This window comes from Palaemon carinicauda, chromosome 41 (genome assembly GCF_036898095.1).
Source record: "Palaemon carinicauda isolate YSFRI2023 chromosome 41, ASM3689809v2, whole genome shotgun sequence".
Classification (NCBI taxonomy): Eukaryota; Metazoa; Arthropoda; class Malacostraca; order Decapoda; family Palaemonidae; genus Palaemon; species Palaemon carinicauda.
In genome coordinates this window covers 46,462,794-46,472,725 of record NC_090765.1, presented here as the reverse complement: position 1 = coordinate 46,472,725, position 9,932 = coordinate 46,462,794, and the positions used below count along the sequence as shown (strand labels likewise).

At 37.8% G+C, this 9,932-nt stretch overlaps 1 protein-coding gene across 2 annotated transcripts; it reads left to right on the top strand.

The window, feature by feature from the left end:
• The first annotated feature begins 396 nt into the window (after positions 1–396).
• On the top strand, positions 397–9,297 carry LOC137632584 (uncharacterized). 2 transcript variants are annotated; one of them, XM_068364613.1, is made up of 3 exons: positions 397–1,213; positions 1,471–1,565; positions 6,679–9,297. In XM_068364613.1, exons 2-3 carry the CDS (start codon positions 1,558–1,560, stop codon positions 8,216–8,218), a joined length of 1,548 nt encoding a protein of 515 aa, XP_068220714.1. In that variant the 5' UTR covers positions 397–1,213; positions 1,471–1,557; the 3' UTR covers positions 8,219–9,297. The 2 variants fall into 2 exon arrangements, with proteins under 2 accessions (XP_068220714.1, XP_068220713.1); XM_068364612.1 differs by having other exon boundaries at positions 397–1,565.
• Positions 9,298–9,932: the final 635 nt, after the last annotated feature.

Here is a 9,932-nt window from a genome sequence, read left to right as displayed (position 1 = left end):
CACACGCCTTTCTATATATTCTTTGTTCATGTACTTCAGATCCATCAATCCTTTGTTCTCTAGTTTGTCAGATTAGCGTATATGCACTGGAGCTTAGTTCAAGGAATGTCGACAGATAAGTGTAATCATTTGCTTCTGTCGTTTATTAGCCGGTGCAGAATCTTTAATTTCAGTGGTCGAAAAAGGGGCATTGTACAGAATTAATAAGGTGGCACCTTGGAAATCTTGTTCCCTTAACATCATCATCATATTGACATTAGTTTTAAAAACAATACTAATAATTTTAATCGTTTCAGTAATAATAATAATTTTGATAATTTTCATCAATGATGATATCGGAAGTATTTTTTTCGAAATCCAATTTCGAATAATTGTCAGACATATGCTTATTTTTGAGTAAGTTTCATATGCAGAAGGTTTGTGTATGTTATTGATGTCTTTATTTGTGGGTTTTGTTAATTAATAAGAAATGGGGAGACAAATGCAGTTAGTAGTAATTGTAAAGATATAGAAAGAGTTGTGGAGAGACAGGAGAGTGAACGGGAGTTAGGTAGGATGTTTTCAACTAATTTCGCTGACTCCAGGGTTCTTTCCCGTAAACAACCCCCCCAAACGACAGGATCCGTTCTTGAATGTCGAACGGAACATAGACGAATGAGACGTGGAAGCCGGGAAAAAGTCACGTGATTAAGGATAGCTTGACACGCCCAGGACGACCATATATAAGCAACGAGAAGACGGCATCTCGCTCTCTTCCTAGTAGTCACTCTGTATAATAGGTCTAACGACCTACTTAACCTGCCGGGTCTCCTTGACGATCAACGTGGCGGCTGCCTATACCAAATTGAGGGACGGCGATTACGTAGAATACTAAAGCAGCCGCGAAATTACAGGGGAACAATTACCCCTGAGAACGAAGGACGACGAACAAAGTTACTACGCCCGCACCTGAGTGTCTGTGAGTGCGTTTGGCGAGACGTCCCAGAGCGACCGAGAGGCGTGACGTCCCCGAGTGACCAAGGCGTGTCTAGAACTTCGCGCCAGCCTTCCCAACACCTGACGAAGGCTTATACTTCAGCGACGACAGTAGGCCTATAGATGACGTTTAGGCCTAACTAAACCAGGATTCACCAAATTCTCCAGCCAGTGTCAAGACGTCTGAGTTCATCACTAAGTGTTAATGTAGAAACCACGCTTTTGTTTTTGACTGCTTGTAAGTGCCTGTTCAAACCCCTTTTTATGTCTAGTAAAGAAAGAAACCAGCATTCGTATCCCTCACCCACGAAACTTTGCTTATGTAAACTCCTGAGAGAAATTCAATTAATATTAAACTAAAGGAAGAGGTAAGATACTAGACTAATTAAGAAGTTATTGCTAACTAAATCAAGGACATCTTCACAAATGGTGGCATCGTTAAGGGATACTGTGCCGTGTTGTATTAAGTTTGAACTAATACTGGCTTTATTTCAGGAAAGTGCTGAAACCCCCTTTTATGTGTCGAAGAAATACAAAACAATTTCAAGAAAAACAGAGGGAAACCAAAGGAGTCGTGAACCAATGGATATGTGAGTAGTTTGCATGTTTTCGTTCACTCTCTTGTTTTGTATAAATACTGTCTCTCTATAGAATAGGAAGTTAGGGCATTTGTCTCTCGTAAGAAAATTTTGGTGTTTTAATTTTTCCTTTTTTTGTGATATGAGTCTGGACAATATTTTCCAAAGACTTACACAATATCAATACGACTTGAGATTAACTGCAGACAGACGGTCGCGAAGTGCTAGTGTAGGAAGACGTCAAAATCTGACTAGAAACCGAAGTTCGAGTCCGGTAAGAGCAAATATTGCCGATATGAATTCCGCTGGGCTGATCACACAAACCACACGGTTTTGTGGAAATGTAAGTAGGGATAATCCCGACAAACAAAGGTTAGAGAAATACAGTGTAGATAAGTGGTTAGCGGACACAGAGAATAGGATCGCTAGTTTTAAAATAACTGACGATGTTGCAAAAATTAAACAGGCAATGATGTTAGTCAACGTAGACGTAGGGGATGCTCACCCTACATTAAACGGTAAGGCCTTTGAAAAAATTACCACTTTCAACGAGTTCAAGGAGGAATGCAGACTATTGTGGCGATCGGCCAAGGAGACCGATCGGTTGTCGAACTTGTATAGGCTTACCTCAACTAATAAATGTGAAGGTGAATCCAGGGCCAGTTGGCGTACCCAGGTTAGGGATCAGGTAAGAGCAGTTAGGGAAGACTTTTTGTCATTGCCCACAATCACGGTAGGAGACGGAACCAAGTTTAGTAAGGATAATAAGAACCTGGTAGATATAGATGAAGTTCTAAATCTTGTGGCCTACAGTAAGATGTATGCGGCCTTGTTGGAAGACCTAAAGTTAGATCCTGCCCAGAAAACCACAAAAACACCGAACGAATGTCAAGAAATTATACAGAAAAACGAGACCGGTAGGAATAAACATTACCCTAAAGATTATCAAAATAACCAGCCCCCTGGCAAGTCAAATGAAGAAAGAAGAGGAAATTATAATGAAACATATAAATCTAGAGGGAATTATCCTCATAAGGGAGCTAGACCAAAGAATAGGTATTGCCAGTATTGTCAAAGAGGAGGTCACACAGACCAAGAATGTTGGTATCAAGGTAAGAAACATAATAAACCCTCCGAAAATACTCCTCAGGTACAGGCAAGGGATAACTCAAACCCTACTAATTACTCCGAAGAAAAACAAGGTAACAGAAAGTGACTAGAAGAGCAGGATAGGAGTCCAGGAAATAGGGAAACCAAAGAATGGAAGGATGTTGCAGGTAGCGGAGGTACATCCACGTTGCCAGCAACATATTTATCCTTCCGACAGCAATCATTACCCAAGACTAATATCAAGATAGAAGGTAAAGAATGTCTTAGTTTGTTAGATTCAGGAAGTACTGTAAATCTCATAGGGCTCCATACCTTAACTGATTATTTGAATATACCTATTTCTGCAATTAGGAGTGAGGATACATTAATTCAGGGGATAACTGGCAATCAGCTTAACAATGTAGGAGCCATAGATTTAAACATTGAATTGCTAGAGAAGAAGTGTCAAGTGCCATTTTTGGTTTTGCAAGAAGTAGCATTTCCCGCTCGAGCTTTGATTTCTTTTGCAACAATGCAAGATTTTGGTATAGTTTTTGATTGTCAAGACAGAAGATTAGTTTTAAAGGGAAATAATCAGGAAGTCTGTTTCCAACTTGTTGATGACAAGTCCACTACAAATTTGGCCAATTTGAAGGGGACCGCTTCGATAGTTGAAACACACTCCGGTTCAGAAAGAGAAAGGGAAATCAAAGTAAAATCAGAAGAAAGGGAGAAAGAAGAGAATTTAGCAATTGCACCCAGAAAGGGGGAAATTACTTCTTGTAAAGGTAGCACACATACTAAGGATGAAAATGTCGACAGAGAATCTGAGAGAATAGATAAAAGGGAATTCCAAGAAGTTTTGCTGCTAGGCACATTGAATTCACAAGAATTAAGACACTTAAGAGAAACAGAATCTCAAAAAGGAGGAGATGAAGATTCATGTTTTTGTACTCAAGTACAAACTGGGGAGATAAGTCTGATCAGCACAGCAGATGCAAACAAAATAAGATTTAGGCTAGCTAGAGATGTAGTACTACTGCCCAATACTCTTACTAGAGTATATTTAATAACCCGCCTACACACAAATAATGATGTAATCTTGACCCCAGAAGGATTACCAGAATATGTCAGAATGGATAACTCATTAGTTCAGATGGAGGGATTAGCCTGTACTACTTATGTCATGAATTATTCTGATAAAAGACTCCATTTGTTAGCGGGTACAGAATTTTGTACAGGAATAGAAGTTACACACAAAATGATTCCGTTAGAGGAGGAAGCATTCTTTACCATAGGAAACATTGATGCAGGAATAGATAGGGAGATAGATAACACCGATTTTCCTGAGTACCGTAAAAGGTTAATAGAAACCTTAAATAAATATAGGCCGGGCATAGCAATTACAGGTGATAGGTTAGGTAGGACTGAGGTGTTAAGACATAAGATAATCCTAGATGATGGAGCCAAACCCTTTTTCATACCTAATTATAAATTACCTATCAGCCAACGTCCAATAGTAGATAAAATGATAGAAGAAATGAAAGAAGAAGGAGTGGTCATACCCTCTAAATCACCTTATAATTCTCCCATGTTGTTGATTCCAAAGAAAGATGGAAGTTACAGATTAGTGATTGATTATCGCAAGTTGAATGCGAACACAGTTCCTGATAGGATGCCCATGCCTGTAATAAACGATGTATTGGCTCAGTTAGGAGGAGCAAAGATCTTCTCATCCTTAGATCTACTAAGTGGATATTGGCAAGTACCTTTAGACGAAGAATCAAAGCCATTAACTGCCTTCAGCACACATAAAGAACACTTAGAATTTCAGGTAATGCCATTTGGGTTAACATCAGCTCCATTGACTTTTGTAAGGTTAATGTTACAGATCTTAGGAGACATAGAGAATGTGTCAGTCTATTTAGATGATGTCATTATATTTAGCAAAGATATAGAGAGCCATTTCGGAACCATAGAAATCGTTTTAGAACGACTAAGACTGGCAGGATTAAAGATAAAGGTTAAGAAATGTCAATTCTTGAGGAAATCATTAGAATATTTAGGACATGTGATCAGTGCTGATGGATTACGCATGCAAGAAGGAAAAATAAAGGCGATTGTGGAATATCCTGCTCCACAAAATTTGAAAGGTGTAAGAAGATTTTTAGGGATGATAGGATACTATAGACCATTTGTCAAAAATTTTGCTACTATAGCTAAACCATTGACAGAATTAACTAAGAAGGATGTAGAGTTTGAATGGAAAGCAGAGCAAGAGGAGGCTTTTCAAAAGTTGAAGGAGAAATTAATCCAAGATCCTATCTTAGTGTATCCAGACTTTAGCAAGCAATTTTACTTAGCATGTGATGCTTCGAATACAGGAATAGGAGCAGTTTTGTTACAGAAGGCAAAAACCCGAATGAGGGTAGTATATTATGCAAGTAGAGTCCCGAATGCGGCCGAACGAAATTACAATACCACAGAAAAGGAATGTTTAGCCATTTATTGGGCACTGAGAAAGTTTCGGCACATTTTGTTAGGACACAAAGTAAATGTACTTACTGACCATAAACCCATCTGTGACCTATTTAAGAAAAGAGCTTTCACTAATAACTTAAAGTTTAATCGATGGTTTATTAGTGTGCTAGAGTTTGCTCCAGAATTTAGATACATTCCAGGTAAGTTTAATACTTTAGCAGATGGATTATCTAGAGCACAAGAGGATACTGAAAGAATTATCACAACTAACACTTTTTGTTTCAGCTGTCAGGTCGTAGACTTAGATTTGGAGAGAGTTAAAATAGAACAAGAGAAACAAGAAGGTATCAGGAAAATAATAGGAGATTTGCTACAAGATGAAACCTCTAGGTCAGATTTTGAATTAATAAATGGGATATTATATAAGAAGGCTAAGGATAGGAGTGCTTGCTCTAGACTATATGTGCCTGACACCCTGACTAAAGAAGTATTAACTCTAACACATACCCACAAGTTGGCAGGACATCCAGGAATCAAAAAGACTCTGAGAACAATAAATAGAAATTATTTTTGGCCTAAGTGCAGCGAAGAAGCAAAGCAATTTGTAAATGAATGTCAAACTTGTAATAGGCATAAAGGTCATGTAAATGTCAGAGCTCCTTTAGAAAAATATCCTAGTAATTTAAACCCTTTTGAGGTAGTTCAGATGGATCATATAGGACCCTTTCCAAAAACTTTGAGAGGAAATAAATATATACTGGTATTCATTGATTATTTGACTCGGTATTTAGAAATTGTCCCAGTCAGAGATAGAACTGCAGTTTCTGTTGCAGAAGCTTTAAAGACCAGAATACTCACAAGACATTCGTGTCCGGAGGTACTTTTGTCGGACAATGCACCCGAATTCACCAGTGAGGTAATGAAAAAGCTTTGTGAATTTTTTGAGATAAAGAAATGCGAGATAACCCCTTATAAGCCGAGTTCAAATGGGACAGTGGAAAGGGCCAATAAGAAGATACTGGATGTACTGCGAACTATCATTAGTCCAACTACAGAAGATTGGGACCTAGCGCTAGAGGACGTTCAGTTTACTTTGAATAACACAGTAAATGAGACAGTAGGAGAAACCCCACACTTTTTGCTTTATGGTTATCAGAAAAGACTGCCAAACTCATTGTTAGATGACGCAAAACCTCCTAGGCACACATATGATTACCAGGACTATATAGCTTGGAAACTGCAAAGAACCTTTCAAATAATAAGACAAACCAGACAATCTTTAGAAAAGGGCCAACAGGTAAATAAGAAATACTATGACACAACTAGTTCCATGACTGACCTGAAGATAGGCTCACAAGTATATATAAAGGTACATGTAAAGGAAGGACCAAATGAAAAGGTATCTCCCAAATTTGAAGGTCCTTATAGAGTGTTAGAAAGGGAAAGGAATAATAAATTTAAGCTGATACATGAACAGAATTTAGATGTAAGGTATGCCCATTGGAATCATATGAAGGTTGTAAAAACTAATCCATGGTCCTCTCAACTTCTACAGGAAGTGGTGGAAAAACTTCCTTCTGATCCTACCCCTGGTGGTCGGTATCACTTGCGAAATAGACATTAAAAGTGGGGCCTTGATACAAAATCATGGAAAAGGTGAACTGTTAACAGATTTTGCTGTAGTAAAAATTAATGTCAATTCAATATTAGAAAGGGAAGAACATTTGAACCAGTTAGATAAAGAACTACGGAAGTGCATACTAACCCATAGTGATTCTGCCTTTGTAGAAGTATTAAGAAATTTACAGGGTAAAATTGAAGACATTGTCAGGCCTCAAAGAAACAAGAGATCTTTGTTACCTTTTGTAGGAAGTGCATTTAGTGCTTTGTTTGGAGTGGCTACAGAAAACGATGTAAAAGGTTTGATTGATCGTGTAGAACTAATCGAGAAATGGGCTAATCAGAAGGGTAATCTTATAAGTACTCTGATAGAAAATAATAATAAGAATGTAGAGAACATAAAAAAGATGGTGGAATTTATTAATCAAGTTAACGTGAATGTTTCTAATAAAATAGGTGACGTAGAACAAGTGTTTAAGTTGGTTCATGAAGTAGAAATCGAGATTGGTGATCACAAGGAATCTGTGAACGGACTAATAAATGCACAAAAGGGAATACTCAGCCCTGCTATCATTTCTCCAAAAACTTTGAAAGAAATTATCGATTGGTGTATAGTAAATAGCCATTCCAAGCCTTTGCTAGAAGATATATTTTGGTATTACACAATGTCAACTGTGAAAGTAACAAAAGGGTATTTGTTGGTATTGATCCCCTTCAAGGGTATGAATTTGTTTGACCTATATACAATACATCCTTTCCCAGTTAAGATAGGAAATGCAACAATAATTTGGAACCATCCGAAGGTTCGTCTAGCATTGGATAAGAACAAGTTGTTGATGATTATTTTAGAAGAAGGTGATTTAGAACAGTGTGTGTTGATAAGAGAAAGTCAATCCATGTGCAATTTTGTGCAAATTAAACAACCTATGAGCAATTTTCCGTGTATCCAAGGTATTTTCTTTGAGAATTATGAGTTGATGAGAGAGTGTAAATTTGAAACCTTTGCTTTGCCATACAGGGCATTACATTTAGGTAATGAGATTTTTGTTTATGTACAAAGTACTAAAAATGCAGAAGTTACTTGTGATGGGAAGACTCAAACATTTCAGTTAGGAAACTTGAAGTCATTTGCAGATTCTTGCTCAGTAGTGATAAATGATTATCTCTATTATGTACCAAGTGTGTTTTTGCATTATGAGTTAAATCAATCTTCCATTGCAAAGAGTTACGAGAACAAGATTAATCATTTTCAGCTAGACAAATTAACAGTGGTAGAAAATGTGGCAATGCCACTTGATAATGATTATGTTCTGTTTTACAAGAAAGATGTTGCACCATTTCTGACTATGTGTAATGTGTTTTTGATTGTGCTTATTACTGTGGTAACATATAATGTGGTGAAGTATTTGGTTTTCAGAAAATTGGAAAGGATTAATGAGTTGCTACTGGTTATTACTGGGAAACCTAAAGAATAGGTTTGTTGTTTTGTTGTATGTGAGGATTCTATAAGAATCCTAGTAGCTGGCCGAGTGGTGTCAGACATATGCTTATTTTTGAGTAAGTTTCATATGCAGAAGGTTTGTGTATGTTATTGATGTCTTTATTTGTGGGTTTTGTTAATTAATAAGAAATGGGGAGACAAATGCAGTTAGTAGTAATTGTAAAGATATAGAAAGAGTTGTGGAGAGACAGGAGAGTGAACGGGAGTTAGGTAGGATGTTTTCAACTAATTTCGCTGACTCCAGGGTTCTTTCCCGTAAACAACCCCCCCAAACGACAGGATCCGTTCTTGAATGTCGAACGGAACATAGACGAATGAGACGTGGAAGCCGGGAAAAAGTCACGTGATTAAGGATAGCTTGACACGCCCAGGACGACCATATATAAGCAACGAGAAGACGGCATCTCGCTCTCTTCCTAGTAGTCACTCTGTATAATAGGTCTAACGACCTACTTAACCTGCCGGGTCTCCTTGACGATCAACGTGGCGGCTGCCTATACCAAATTGAGGGACGGCGATTACGTAGAATACTAAAGCAGCCGCGAAATTACAGGGGAACAATTACCCCTGAGAACGAAGGACGACGAACAAAGTTACTACGCCCGCACCTGAGTGTCTGTGAGTGCGTTTGGCGAGACGTCCCAGAGCGACCGAGAGGCGTGACGTCCCCGAGTGACCAAGGCGTGTCTAGAACTTCGCGCCAGCCTTCCCAACACCTGACGAAGGCTTATACTTCAGCGACGACAGTAGGCCTATAGATGACGTTTAGGCCTAACTAAACCAGGATTCACCAAATTCTCCAGCCAGTGTCAAGACGTCTGAGTTCATCACTAAGTGTTAATGTAGAAACCACGCTTTTGTTTTTGACTGCTTGTAAGTGCCTGTTCAAACCCCTTTTTATGTCTAGTAAAGAAAGAAACCAGCATTCGTATCCCTCACCCACGAAACTTTGCTTATGTAAACTCCTGAGAGAAATTCAATTAATATTAAACTAAAGGAAGAGGTAAGATACTAGACTAATTAAGAAGTTATTGCTAACTAAATCAAGGACATCTTCACATAATAATAGCTCAGCACTGAATGTTGTGGTACAAAACGGATTATTTTTCATATTTATTGTGTTAATTCTGCATTAGATTTTTTGAAGATCTTCTTGTAAACATTCATTTCTCCATTCGATTTATTTATTTTTTTTTGGCGGGTGGGTGGGGGGGAGGGGGGAATTAACCTATTTCAATAACTGGAAAGCATTCACTACATAGCCGCCGCATAAGTAAAATTTGTTGAGATTCATAGAAATATTTGTTGTAATGGCCACCAATATAATCACTTTTCAATAATGGAATTATTTACTAATAATCAGGCGTGGTTGAATTATATCTGAATTTGAAGGTTACTCGATACCTGTTACGCAATATTCGGAATGGGGAGTAGTACTTTTAATTAACTCGTTTCAATCGATTAATTATCTTTCGTGTAATTACATGTGACGTCACAGGATAACCCAATTTCATTGGTGATAACCTCATTGCAGTTCAGGGATGGAAATGGTTATATTTTAACAAGGTAAATAGGTAATTTTATTTTAGTTTTAAAAATAGCTTCACTTTCGTTATAGTTACCTATTTTAACATTTGTGATATATGATCTTTGATTTTATCGAAGTAAATTAGCATTAACTTTCAGGT

Excerpts from the sequence above, each read along its gene's own strand:
- LOC137632584 (XM_068364612.1), top strand. The coding sequence starts at position 1,402 with ATGGTGGCATCGTTAAGGGATACTGTGCCGTGTTGTATTAAGTTTGAA. Across the intron at positions 1,566-6,678 it reads AGTCGTGAACCAATGGATAT|GAAGTGGTGGAAAAACTTCC; the intron begins GTGAGTAGTTTG and ends CAACTTCTACAG.